Source organism: Varanus komodoensis, unplaced genomic scaffold (assembly GCF_004798865.1).
Source record: "Varanus komodoensis strain SLA01 unplaced genomic scaffold, ASM479886v1 scaffold26, whole genome shotgun sequence".
NCBI classification, from domain to species: Eukaryota; Metazoa; Chordata; class Lepidosauria; order Squamata; family Varanidae; genus Varanus; species Varanus komodoensis.
In genome coordinates, this window is record NW_025335684.1 from 10495615 (window position 1) to 10509639 (window position 14025).

Here is a 14025-nt window from a genome sequence, read left to right on the forward strand (position 1 = left end):
CTCCATGGCTGAGCAGGGACTAGAACCCAGATCCTCTGAGTCCCAGCTCAGCCATGGAGCCAACTGGGTGACTTTGGGCCAGTCACAGACTCTCAGCCTAACCTACCTCACAGGGTTGTTGTTGTGGGGAAAAGATGGAGGAGGAGAGATGATGTAAGCTGCCTTGAGCCCTTTGTAGGAAAAAGGCAGGATATAAATCGGAAATAAATAAATAACATGCAAGTGTGCTCTGGTAACTTTGCTGACTTATTTGGAAGGTATGCTATTTCCCCTCTCAGCCAAGAACAGGAAACCAAGCATGGCCTGACTGCTATTACAGGGGTAGGCAATACTACAGATGTTACAGACTATGAATCTCATAATCCTTTGCCATCAACTCTGCTGGCTGGAGTTGCCTTCTTCCTTGCTTTTTGTGAGACTGCATTAGGTTGCTTTCCCTGTACTATAACTAAGTCAAGTGCCAAGAGCTGAAATATAATCGCATTCTAACTCTGATCCTCCTCCCCAATTCTGTGTACTAAATAATAGATCGTAAGCCCCTTTAGGAAGGGACTTATGCCCTTTACAAGGTATCTCACACACACCAATATTACTATACTAACATCAACTTCTCATATGGCTGTGTGAAGCTGTCTATTTTAAACCTACCTGGGAAAATGAAAGCACAGCAATAACAAAATTTAAATTTGAGCAGCACCATTTTTACCAAGACACAGATGGGTGTAGTTGAACACTTGCCAGGACATATCTGGAACCCCAAGACCTTTTCTAAGAACATATCTGCTTAAGTATTGTCAGTAATAGATGAGAAAAACTGTCATTTTGTTCTACACAGCTGATGAATGCTGGATAAACACATCTTGTACTCAGTAGGAACACTGTACATCATTCAAAGTACTAAATAATCAACGGTATGTGGCTCTACACAACTCTGGATCATGCCTAATACAACAGGATTGAACATTTTCCTATGGATTAGAAATGTACTCAAAAAACTGTGCTCCAACTTTCAACAGTTCAAACTTCTTAGTTATATTACTTCAAATGATGTTTTGAAATGGCTTCCCAACTACAAGGTTTGTTATGCTTAATTTAAAAATTATGGAAAATCATGGCAGAGATACCATGATTATAGCTCATGCAAGAGAACTGGACAGTCTGGATTTGGTTCCTGAGAAGTTCAAAGAGCAGTTAGTCACATTATTAGCTTTCTGTGACAATTAAAGGAGGTGGTAAACAGAACAAGAGATTATCAAAGTGGGAGGGCCTTAACATGTTTAATTAGCAATCATGCATGAACAGCACAGCCACAGGACTTTTTCAGTGAATCATAGCAATTGTTTGAAATTATTGTTATTATTACTAACAAATCTTTTAATATAAGATATCAGAACCAGAACTTGGTAATGGTCTAATTCCTTAGAGCCATGCAAAATGGTTAGAACAAAACCCAACTTTCTAAGCAACTGCAACCTGTTTAGATTCCAGTGATAACAAAAGCAGAAACAAACACTCTTTCAATTCCAGTGATAACAAATAAAAGCCAGAACAGCAAACCTGGGAAGAAAAGGAATAGCAAGAAATTTTAGACCACATGCTAACCTTGATTTTAAATACAGTGTTCTGTAATATATTACTTTTCATGCTCAAAACTTGACAGAACCTATGGCTTTCCCCTTAGTCTCAGACACAGGGGGCATGGTGTCATTATTCAGAGAGGATGGAAAGCGCATTCATTTCAGATATGCCTACAAATACCAATGCTGGGTACCAGTTCAAATAAAACTTATTTGCTGTATGCAAACTTTTGAGAATCCAAAACATTAGTGAAATGTTCTGTATCTTCCTGGATCTCTACAGTTCTTCCAAGATACTTTACTTCTAAACTACTCTAGCAAATGTTTCACACATTACTATATGTAACACCAAACAATTTAACTTGCCTACTGCAGTCACAACCCTTTTCTTTTCTCTCCGAACACTCCTCTCAGTAAATAATAAGCAATAATTAAAGTGAATCATTCAATCAGGTTCTGGAGAAGACAAAGACAGAATGCTGAATATTTAAATACCCACAGACATATGGGAGTGGAGTGGAATAAAGTGAGACACTCTGTCTTGTTCTGTTGAGCAGAAACTCCTCGCCACATCCAGTCTTCCTGTTCAAATGAGCTATGAATGCAAGCAAGGTGGGACGAGAAACCCATGACCAGAATTCTCTCCAAGCCAAAGATGAATCCCCAGTTACCTTGTGCTGAGGGGTTCTGCCCACGCAGCACCATGGGAAACGCTCTGAAGCATTTCAGAGTACTTCTTCAGCACTCACAGCAGAAACAACTTCCAGTAGAGAGCCTCGAGTGGGCACACTCATCAGCTGTTTTCAATCCAAGCCATAGCCAGTAAAAAATTACTGGCTTCCTGTCGATAAAGTCTGCAGCTAAATCAACTTCCCAATGCTAATGTAAAAACATCACTTTAAGTCCAAGCAAGTTTATTGGATTTAGGATGAACTAGGGGGGTTGAGTGAAAAGCTTGTTGGACATTATTCAATTTACAGGTATCTGACCTGTAAAATGGTGCTCAACGTAGCCAGGTATTTTATTTTTATTTCTGTCAGATGACCCTGTAAAGATCTCAGAAGCCTCTGAAGGAGACCCAAGCTATCAGGTAGTACATATGGAGTTAGTTTTTCAGGTACCCTGATCCCAAATTGTCAAGGACCTTAACAGTTCAAAGCCAGAATCTTGAGTTGCACCTGTAAAGTGGACTGGAAGCCAGCCAAAATGGACGGACCAGCATGATGTCACCCACCCCAGCCTGCTAGCAGCACTGCAGCCATATTGTGCACCGAGGTTTCTGGGGTGTTTTCAAAAGACATCCTCACATGCACTGCTCTGCACTACTCCAATGGCTTTGCTAACTGAAGCACGACTCTCTCTCTGCCGGTAGGACTATGGTGTGTACACCAGCCGACGGCAATAGGAGCAACTTGAAAGGCTACTTCTATCTCCAGTGACAAAGATGGAGCCATACTGACGATGAACATGATGCTCTGGGGGCAGTGCCACCCCTCTAGGACAGGATGACCACCACTGCTCCGGGCAAACAACACCTCCGCCTTGCCCAGGTTGAGTAACAATTTGTTGCTCTCACCCGGCCTGGATTCATCATGTGCTTGCTTCTGGTGCAGTAGACCCTACCCTCAAAAGCCCTAACATCAAAACATCCAGGGCATTCCAGTCCTTTAAGCTTATCATGCAATTTAGTACTTCCCACACAAACCATTGTTGTGTGTATTTGGACTGAGAGCTCCTCAGGGCAGAGACCAGCTAAACATAGTGGACTTCTGAATCATCATTCTCCACTATCTCTGTACAGACTTCAGAATAGAGAGCTAAATATCAGCAAAGATGACAGAGCCAGCAGAGTTGGCAGAGTGCAAACTCAGCAACATACTAGATGGGGCACTCGGCCTTTGTCAAGTAAGGCTTTTTAAGCCTAAAAATAAAATAGTTTGCGCCTCTCCAACTGAGATGAAACAAACCTCTTTTGGAATGAGTGGATATTTGGGAGGTAGGCGCACAGATTAGAAAAAAGGAGCAAGGACAGAGGTAGAGGCTCACCCAAGGAGCTTGTTACAGCTCCGTCTGGCCAATACCCAATGAATGTTGTCCTGCTTTTAGTAAAAGAGCTAGATGTGAAAAAAAAGCTTGATGCTTCAAGATCGCTTGAAGCAAAAAAGTTATAAAAGTTTTGATAATAGCATATTGTACTGTTGAATCAATAAGGCCTCCAAGTGGAGTTGGAGCATCACTCACATTCAGTATTGCCTTATTGACTGGGAACTGATACTCCCTCCAAATAGTTACAGAATGGATATTTGGCAGAAGCTAGGGCCTCTTCTAGCAATTGACCATTTTTGCCTAAGGAGACCTGCTTCTGATTTTAAGACCTTTGCTCTACAGCTATTTCCAACCTCATGGTATTCTCAAGCTATTTCACACAGTGGGTACTATCCCTGGAATGCAGAAGAGACAGGTCTTTGCAGTCATTTACTTTGGGTGAACTTATCAAAGTTTTCCAGGTTCAATAAGTTGCAACACTCCCTGACCTGTGCTGGAAAAACCTGAAGCAAGTGGCATTAAGAAATACCAGCACATAGAAGAGCAGAGCTGAGTACAAGACTGAGATTCAAAACCTGTAATTTTTAAGTGAAGACACAGATGTAGGAAATTTAATATGCTCCAATAAGTTAGGTGATGTATTTGGCTTTAGATTACAACATTTACAATGTTATATAAAACGTGTTACTGTATTCTAGCAACATACTGATATGGAATATTGTAAGTTTTTTAAAATATTTAGCAGCCATGATAGAGAACATATATGATGTGTGCCCTGTGTACGCACCCCGCTGTGCATGCGCGATATTCAACAAGCAAATATAGCTTGTGTTCTGTATCCAGATACATTCCAGACTGCCAGAGGCCCTTCCTTCATACAAGGGTTGTTAAAGTCGAAAGGGAAAATTCCAATGCCTCGTCATTCTCTTAAATGCATGCTACCATCTGTCTACTACTACAAATCCTTCTTTCAATTTATGAAATGTTATATGTCAAGTCTCACACCCCTACATTCTATCAGAGGAGTAGCTTGGCTGTATGACACTACCTGATAATGAAATAGACTTCTTGGGAAGTACTCTTTTTGAGACATTTCTTGTAGTTAGCATGGCTTGGACCCAATACACATAAGCCAAGCTTCAGCTATCTATTACAAAAGTACCCACACAATTATAGGAAACCCCCATTAGAGTAAATCGGGCAGTGAGGCTAAAATATGATACAGAAGAATACAGATGTTAAGCCTGCAATGTGTTGTCATGGATTTCCAGAACCGTAACATTTGCAAGGTGGAAACTGTCATTATGTTGAATTTGTATGTAAGTCACGTCATGTACAACCAGCCCTCTATATTCATGGAGTTAGAGGCACAGACCCCCTGTGAAAGTGGAAAAACTGAATATCTCTAGGCCTCCCCACCCACTGCCCAAACTCACCTGTACCTTCTTTTTGCAGCAAGGAAATGCTGAAGAGAAGTCCCTCTCTGGAAGGGCAGCCCAGGAAGGCAGTCCCTTTCACTTCCTCCCTCTCTCTATGGTGATGCTTTGAAGGCCTTCCGTCTCTCCCCTTTTGCCCCCCCTCTTTCTACAGTGATATTTTTCTGTAGGTTTTTTTTTTAATTAAGAGGCTTTATGGCAGTTCATAAGTGAGTTTTTTGTAATGCGGATGCTTGTAACTTGGCTGCCTGTACAGAAGTTACAAGTCACAAAACCTTTTTACTAGCCTTACACAGAATTCTATTAGTCACTTCCACAAAAAATGCCATCTGAAGGAAAAAAAGGCTACCTCCCTGCTAATAAAATCTTCTCAGCTCAAAAACAATTCTTACTCTTAATTGCTCCGGTCAGCAAGGGAGGGGGTTATTTAGGAAACCTGACCTGTTTAGGAGTATGTCCCTTGAATTATCTTACTTTCTGAGAGAGAGACAAACAGAATTTACATGTATGTGCTGAGGATTCCACTTCAAATGCTTTAACTAGAACACTCAGATTTTGTTCCTGATTTGGTATAGATTTATGAAACACATGCAGCAAAAACCTAAGTGTAATTCAAACTGGAGTAAAAGGAAACTGTTTAAGATCAGATAACACCGTAAGCTTAAGCAGGTCTCACACTACACTATGGGAATTTTACAGCCTTATGTAAGCTATTCTGAACTTTCTAAAGGAAAGATAGGATGTGTGTTGAATAACAGAAGAAAGAGTTAAAAAGGTAATTTGCGCTAAGGGGGGCTTATCATATTGTATTGCAAATCTCAAATCTTGAGCTGGTCCAAGTAAGTATATCAAGTCTTACCATTCACTGTTCCAATATTCTTAAAGCATTTGGTAGCATTGTTCAGGATTCCCCTCATGACCTTGAAAGAGACATCCCACCTCCTCCTCCACAACCCAGACCTGGTATGTATCTAACAACAGCAAATCATGGATTAATGATTTCTTCTCAGGTCAACTCAAAGTGTCCAGGTTTGGACATGACAGTACCACATAAAATGTTCACAGGTTGTTGCCACAAACTGGAAGCATTCCAAGAACAAGTCACTTCCAAACAAACTGTGGGTTACTCAACCCACAATCTGCCCCGGAAAGTCACTGCTCTGTGTGAACGGCCCCACTGTCTCAAGCACTCACTGTAGGAAACGCTAAGATTCAAGTAAGCATATTTTCTAGCATTTGAAGTATGCACAAGTTGAGTCCACCTATAAGAAATGGCAACAAAAATCTGATACTAATTATTCTAAGTTAAATCAAATGCCATGCATCACCAAGCAAAAAAGATGCCCAAGTGTAATGTCGGAAGCCCAGTAACTTTGTAAGGGTTTTACTACCAAGTGGCTAACGCATCGCAGATTCCTCAAAAGCTTCCTCAAAACGTTCTACAAACATTCTGAAACAGTTCCTTCCAGTCTGCTTTTCTGCCAACTCCCCACACAAGGAAAACCACCTTTGCAATATAGTTAACCATTTAAAAAAAATCCGTCTATTCACAAATTTATGCAAGTGGTCAACTCTACTACTTTTCTCCCTTTGTTTGATTTACACAACTGTTCTACTGTGACTCATTTTTCACATTACCTGTAAAGACTTGCATCTCACTTGGAAGAAATCCCAAGTGGTATCAGTATGCTGAACCTGAGGAGGAGAAATGTGTCTAAATTCCTGTTTAGTTCAATGCAACTTTAGGTGAGTTGCTATTTCCCAGTCTAACTTACTTCACAAAGTAATTGAGAGAGAGAGGGAAGAGCCACTATTCTCTTTCACAGCAGAAGTACAAGATAAAAGGTAGCAAGACAAATCTGTCTAATATGTGGCTTAGGAACAGGAAGACACCCAGCAAGTCTTTATGAGGACTTTTCACAGAAACTCTTTTCGTACCAGGAAAGACTTTTTCCCCTCCTCTGCCACCTTAAGCAAATGACGTCCCTCAACAGAGCTACCTAGCATCACAGCCACACCAAGGTACCCAGAGTCACTCATGTCTGCCTGCCCCAGTGCCGCCTGCACGGCTCCACAGCGCTCCTCTTAAGTCCCTGCTCAGAAGCATGCTCAGCACATGCATCCACTCTTCTGAACCAGGTCTCCCCAAAATCCCCATCTCTCGGCTGAATCCCCTTCAAACAATGCCCACGCAGCCTCGCCCATCTCTCCTCGTCTCTCCTTCCTCTCAAGCCATTCTCAAGTCTCCCTACCGCAACCCCCCCCCCCCCATTACTGGCTCTCTCCCTCAAACTCACAAGTTCAGACACCACTGCCTGTAGAATCCCTTTAATCTTGTTGGCGGCCCAAATGCCCCACCACTCCCCATCCTAACAAGCACGGTAGATATCGAACTGACATGCCTATCATGCTGGGTGGGGATCATGGGAAATGTAGTACAAAAGAACGAGAGGGTGCTGCCTGACGAAAAGTGGGTTTGCTCCTCAGAATCGGCCTGAATGGAAGACTCGGGGGCACACAAGGGTGCTCAGGCATTTCTACTGCTGGGTGACCTCAGGCAGGGCGTCACAGCTTTTCTAAACTACCTTGCAGGGTTGCAGGAAGTATGAACTGCTGGGGGGCAAGGACAATGCATACACCCCCAGGAGCGTTTCGAAGGTCCTCCACGCTGTTTCCTCACGTGCTTAGCGGATTTAAATGATGACCAAAAAGAGCAATTTCAGGCTTTAACCACGAACAAGCCACAGCAGTGTCTCCCGCACCGCACACCTCCTTTCCAGGCTAAAGCCACGATCGCCCGTAAACTCACCTGGGGCTCCGGAGGACTCACTTCTGAGAAGATACAGACGGGATTGCACCGCAAGACTTATCCAAGTGCCTTGCCTCTTCCACCCACGCCGGAAAAAACTCCCCAACTCGAAACTCCTGCAAGGCCTCTCCTCCTCTTCCCCCCACGGGGCTGAAGCGACCGCCACCCCCCTGAGGCCCCCCCACCCCGCGAATGCCCCCGCGCGACCCCCTCTCCGCCCGCAGCACCAGGAGTGTTCCCGCAGAGCGCCTCCCGCTTCCTCCGCGGTTACCGTGAGGCAGCGTTGGGGGAGGCAGGCCCGGCGGCGGCGAAGACGGCGGCGCCAGGCCCGGCGCGGAAGCCGGGCCCGCGGGGCTCCCCCTCAGGAAGGCCGGCACGAACTCGGCGGCGTGGACATTGGGCACGAAGGGCTTGGCGTTGACGTTGAGGTGCCGGCTGAAGGCCGCGCCCAGCAGCTGCTCGTCGGCGTCGAGCTGGGCCGGGCTCGTCGCGTCCTCGGGGGCGGTGGCGGAGGCCGCCGCGGAAGCTCCGGAGCCGGCAGGGCCGCTGCCCGGCTCGATGTCCGCCTGGTCCCAGCAGTCGGGAGCCGAGTCGCTGCTGCTCCCGCTGCCGTTCGCCTCCATTTTGTGTTCCCACCCCCCCACAAGCCTCTGCGCCTCCGAAGCGGCTCCCGGCGTTCAGGCGGGGGAAGAGGGAAGGGGCGTAAGATGCGGGCGGGGGCGCAGCGGGCTCGGCGCGGCCCGGAACGCAGCAGCCGCGGGGCGACCCCGACTCAGCACTCGCTCCAACCACTCCGCGTGCGCCCCACCGCCCGACGCAGTATGGCCTCCTCGAGCTGCCGTACGCCTCTTCCCTTTCCCCGCAGACTCAGCGGCTCGGCTCCATCTTGGTAGTTCTCTGCTCGCCTAACGTGCCCTTGCTCAGCGCGGGCTGCCTCTACAGGTGAGGACTACAACTCCCGAGAAGGCGCGCGCCAGAGCGTCGGCTCGCTGACGGGAAACCTGGGAAGTGCAGCTCCTCCTCTCCCGCTCTCTTCCCCGCCTGATCGCCCTCGAGCCTACGCAAAAACAACAACTCCCAGAAGCCATTGCGCAGGCGTTCCTCGAGCCTTCGCAAGCTCGCTCTTCGACCATCCTCTGCCGTGTAGCGCTTTCCTTTCCTTTTCGTGGACAAGAAACTACAAATCCCAGCAGGCAGTGCGCGCCAGTAGGCCGGTCGTGGACCGCGGCTGCTTTTACAAGGAGATGGGAAATGCAGTGTGGAGTCTAGGAAAGCCGGCGCTGAGCTCCGTTGGTGCGTGTCGTGAAAGGAGAGTGGGATGGGCCGGTTTATTCGCGTGAAAGGACAAGTCAGCGCTATTGGCAAGGAGGGGAGGAGTGATAAAGGCCTTCCAGTCGAGGCCCTGATTAGCTGCCAAGAGGCTGACAGATGGCACAGGATAACACGTGGCTGAGTGACAGCGCGGCTTGCTGCAAGGCAACTTATGTAACTCTCCTCCTCCTCTCCTTTTAATCTCACAACAACCCTGTCAGGTAGATTGGAGCCTGAAACCTGATCTCCCGAGGTCCAGTGTAATGCTCTAAACATTGCACTTCACTGGCTTTCCCCATACTCCTGCTTGATCCTCACAACAGCCCTACAAGGTCATTAGCCTGAGTCAAGGACTGGCCCAAAGGCATTCAGTGAGCTCCATGGCTGAGTGGGGACTGGAAATCGGAGCTCATGATTCCCAGCGCAGCCCTCTAAACACTGCGCTATGTTGGCTGGCACAACATATGAGGGGAGCAAGGCTTAAGAACTGGAGTTTGAGCAGTGGGGTTGGATGCTGTCAAGAATACATAGGATTGCATCCTTAGTCTGTGTTGCAGTCAAAAATTCAGAGTCTCGTGGCACCTGAAGGCTAATTTATTGTGTCATTAGTGTTTGTACACTATTACTTAGGCCATAAATTTCTTAGACCTTAAAGTACTGCAAGACTGTATCTACAGCCACACTGACTCTTATTTGGTGCCGGAGGAAAACCTGTTTCATTTATTTATTTCGATTTATATCCTGCCTTTTTCCTCAAAGGACTCATTTGACCAGGCTTTAAAGATGCATTTTAAACACATGGCTTTCAGCCTTACCCAGCTCTGTCTGTGTACATAATTGTCCTGCTGATTTATGCCTATTTACTGTTTGGGAAGGTTTATCATTTGCTTTTAATTGTTCTTGATTTGTTAGCTGTTCTAGAAACTATTTAAGGACTGGACTGTGGGACAGAATTGTATGAACCTCAAACTGTTATGCGTTGTTCTCATTCAGTTGAAGGGCCACCATGGATCAGTAATCATGGCAAAGTCAACAGGTCTGAAAGCCTTGATAATGAGCCAATGGCACCAGATTGTTTTAGCAACAGTGGATTTTCCAACACAGAAACATTATTAGAACCCAGTGGACATCCCAGAAGCTGGTTGGTGGAAGGATCAGGACAGATCAAAGGAAGAACTTCTCCAGACAGTGCAGAAACGTTTTATGGAATTTGCTTCAACAAGATGCAGTGATGCGGGCCACCAAGCTGGATGGCTTTAGGAGAGGAGTGACGAATCCTTGGAGGAGAAGGTAGTCCTGATGGCTAAACACTGCCTACACTACCAGAGGCAGTATACTTGTGTCCTCCAGTTGCTGGGGCACATGGGTTCACGGGTGCTGTTGCACTCCTGTCCTGCTTGTTGGCTTCCTGTGAGCAGTGGGTTGACCAGTGTGGACTACATGGATACTTGGTGTAATCCGGCAGGGCTCGTCTTTCATGCTTGTGAAGTGGTCTTTGCATGGCCCATTGTAACAGGCAAAGGAAGAAGTGACACATCTGCATGGCCATAACGTTGTAGCTGGCAGGGGAGGGAGGCTAACGCATAACTCAAGGCAGAGAGTGTGGTGGGCACCAAGAGAGGTGCCAGGCACACTGCTGAGCACCTCAACGTACCTGCACTGTGAAACATCCCTTTCGGGATCTAGAAAAACTCCATCCACCCAGACTGGCCATTGGACCTCCTGAATGGGAAGGACATTGAGGCTGCTTGGACTTGGGCTGAACTTTTGCCTAAGCAACAAGGTGCTTCCCAGCTTTGACGCCCTCTCAAACCTTTGAGAACTGCCTGTGCCCTGGTGCTGGCAAAAATACCAGGCCAGGTGGACTGAACTCCATGGGAATAAATGTCAAGTATAGATGGAAGGGGTTCAGAGGCTGCTTAAGGTCAGGAAGACTGGTTGATTAAACATGCAGAAAGCAATGTCCTACTTGGAATCATTGAAATAAATGGGGAAACATACCATTATGACCCCTTGGAGTCCATTCATTTCAGTAGGTCTACTCTGATTACAGCTTATCTGGACTTTACCTTCAGTGTCACTATAAGGGTGTGAACACAACGCTTTTCAGTCGACCCACAATGCTTTGGCTCTCAGTCCGGATGGTAACTTAAGAAATAATTTCTTCTGAACCAAGGTCCATGATTAATGTTTACATCCCGTTCAGATGATACATCATCTGTTTACAGCACCATTTGCCCCATCCAATATTTGGTCTGCGGCAGCTAATGTTCGTTTATTGGTTTAACAGAAAAGCAAAGCGAGAGCACGTGTCATTCACTCCTGCAATAGGCACCGTCTGGCAACATGCTTCGCTTGGGGAGCAGCCCGGGCAGTTCCATGTTCTGCCCCTGGGTTCAACATATTGCCTGACTGTATTGCATCCTCAGCTTTCACACAGCTCTGCACAATCACAATTACTGGAACAAAACCTGTGTGAGCCAAGCTGATTGGCTTGATGTCTAGCCACACATGCCAGCTTCCACCGCTGTTCCTGTCTCTGGTTCACTGGAGCATCTCTTCTGTCTCTTACCTGATTAAGTACTGGCTAGCTGCCTGGGAAGCATTTCAGCCTTATTTACTACTGGTGAATGGCCTTGCCTTTCCATAGGTCGGAAGGGCTTTGCATCGCATCCAGCAAAGCTGCTAAGCAAGCTTGCCCAGCCACCAGAATTAGATACACGGTTCAGACAATTCGATAACCCACACTCAGGGCTTGGGGGTAAGTGGAGTGTGGGCAGTTGTTGAACTGTGGGTTGTGGTTGAAATGTGGCTTATCAAGCCACACTAAAAGGTCATGGCTTGTTAACCACAAACAACCCATGGGGGGAACCCCTGATTTTGCTGTTGGGTTGTGAGCTGTGGGTTCAGACCACACAACCACTCACATTTCAAAAACAAGTCAGAGTTTGAGTGCCAACCCATACTCAACCCTTGAGCGTGGGTTATTGTGTTGTTTGGCCCGAGTCAATGGGCTTTCCCACCCTGAATGAAGCCATACCAGCTGGCATCCCTAGGCATGGCCTTGCCTTGCCTGTGACCCTTTCACGGTCGACTCCTATAGACCTGTTTCCTGAATTCTGCTTTCTTTCCTTCACCCTCCCAATTCCTTTTCCTTTTGTGCCATGTCTTTTAGTTTGTAAGCCCAAGAGCAGAACATCCTTTATTATTAACCCTTGTAAGCTGCTCAGAAGCCTTTTGTGGCTGAAGTGTGGGGTTAAATTGTGGTAAATAAGTATAGATCTGTCCACTGCATTTTCCTGAGAGGCACCAAGTTGCGGAAGGCTACAGTAAAGCAGCTTAAAACGGAGTCCCAAAGTTGAGGATGACCATGGCAGTGCTTGCAAAATATTAAAGGTTTCTGTTTTACAAGCTGGGGTAAGCAGATAGTAGAGCAAGATACTCTGGATTATTTGCACTCGATCAAGTATTTCCGATTTCCCAATTGTTTTAATAGTGGAGACAACAAAAAGACCCCCACCCCCATAATTATACTGTTGAAATAAAGAGGGATGGTGAATGTGGTATGCATAGAAGCTCAGTTTAGGGCACTCAAAGCCAATTCCGAGGCTCAGAATTCTCTGTGTCAGGTGTGTCCTTTGCACCTGACCGTGGGGGGTGGATCTTGCAGTACATACATACTTGTATCTATATCTATAGTAGACCACGCAAGCTTGGAGTATGCTTATCTCAATTACAGACACAAAATACAAAATTCCATGCCCACTGGGGAAATTAAATTATGACTTCCGCATTGGGTTTTTTGGGGTAAGAGGGGAAAATAGCCTAAAAACATAAATCAAAAAAGCTGTTTCTAATTTAGTATGATAGGATTTTACATTTCATAAATGGCATATAAATGTTTGTTCCAAAACCAGAATTTTTGCAGTTTTGTCACTGGGTGTCACTCTTGAGTCCATGATTATGTCAAAGACAGATTTGTTTTGTGTGTGTGTGTGAAACCAATTTAGTTTGGGGTTTCTGGTAGACGTGGCAATTTATCTGTGCTGCCATAACTAATCCCTCTCAGTAAGGTCTCTATACTTAGCTACACTTGATGATCACAGAGAATAAACTTAATTTAAGAACCACCATTTCCAGAGTGGTTTATTTAGGGTGTAGGAGTTCGGTTAAACAATTTCTGCTGCAGAATGGTACCAATTATTTCAGTTTTAGCCACCCATTCTTTGCAGTTTGTAAATGAATTTTTTTTAAAGAACAAAATAGAAAAAAAATGGGGTGTATGTTTTAACATGAGTTTGGTAATATGACAGTACAGAGACTACATGGAAAAATACAAAAGTGTGAAAGATCTTGCAATTGCACAGATGGGGGTTTGCCATCCAGGAAATTACAAATGATTCTATGAAATGCAGTTGTTGGGAAACTAGCATTCTTCTCAGAGAAAAAGCTGTGGAATCACCAAAGGGCTGGCGCTTGAGGAAAGGTGAAGTGGGCACTTGGAGAACCTGAGGGCCACATTTGGATTCGGCCCACTGGCTGGATGTTTTGCACCCCTGCAACAATCGTTTGAAATAGATTCAAGCACAGAAGGCTTTAGGGAGTCATCAGCCTCTATTTCTGGGACTGAAAAGATGCAGCTCAGGTGCTGCTTGACTACAACTCCCATTGTCCCATACTCTTTCCTATGCCCAGTTAATCTGAGGAGAACTGGATTCTATCAGTCATGGCTCCCCCAACTTAGTTCTAATTCAAGAATGGGCGTCTCCTAGGTTGCAGCCAGTAACTGTTTAGTTTGCACAACACATTCATCCCCTTGGGAATTTTAACCATGTGCTTTGGTTAA

At 45.7% G+C, this 14025-nt stretch overlaps 1 protein-coding gene across 2 annotated transcripts in view; it reads right to left on the reverse strand.

Moving 5' to 3' along the window:
- GSPT1 (G1 to S phase transition 1) overlaps window positions 1-8854 on the reverse strand; it is a 36599-nt gene extending 27745 nt beyond the window's left edge. The window contains exon 1 of one of the 2 annotated variants that reach the window (XM_044433250.1): window positions 8140-8854. In XM_044433250.1, coding sequence (XP_044289185.1) covers window positions 8140-8491 — 352 coding nt within the window. In that variant the 5' untranslated portion in view covers window positions 8492-8854. The remainder of the gene's footprint in view (window positions 1-8139) is intronic. The other variant, XM_044433249.1, reaches the window with a different exon arrangement.
- Between the last annotated feature and the right edge of the window lie 5171 nt (window positions 8855-14025).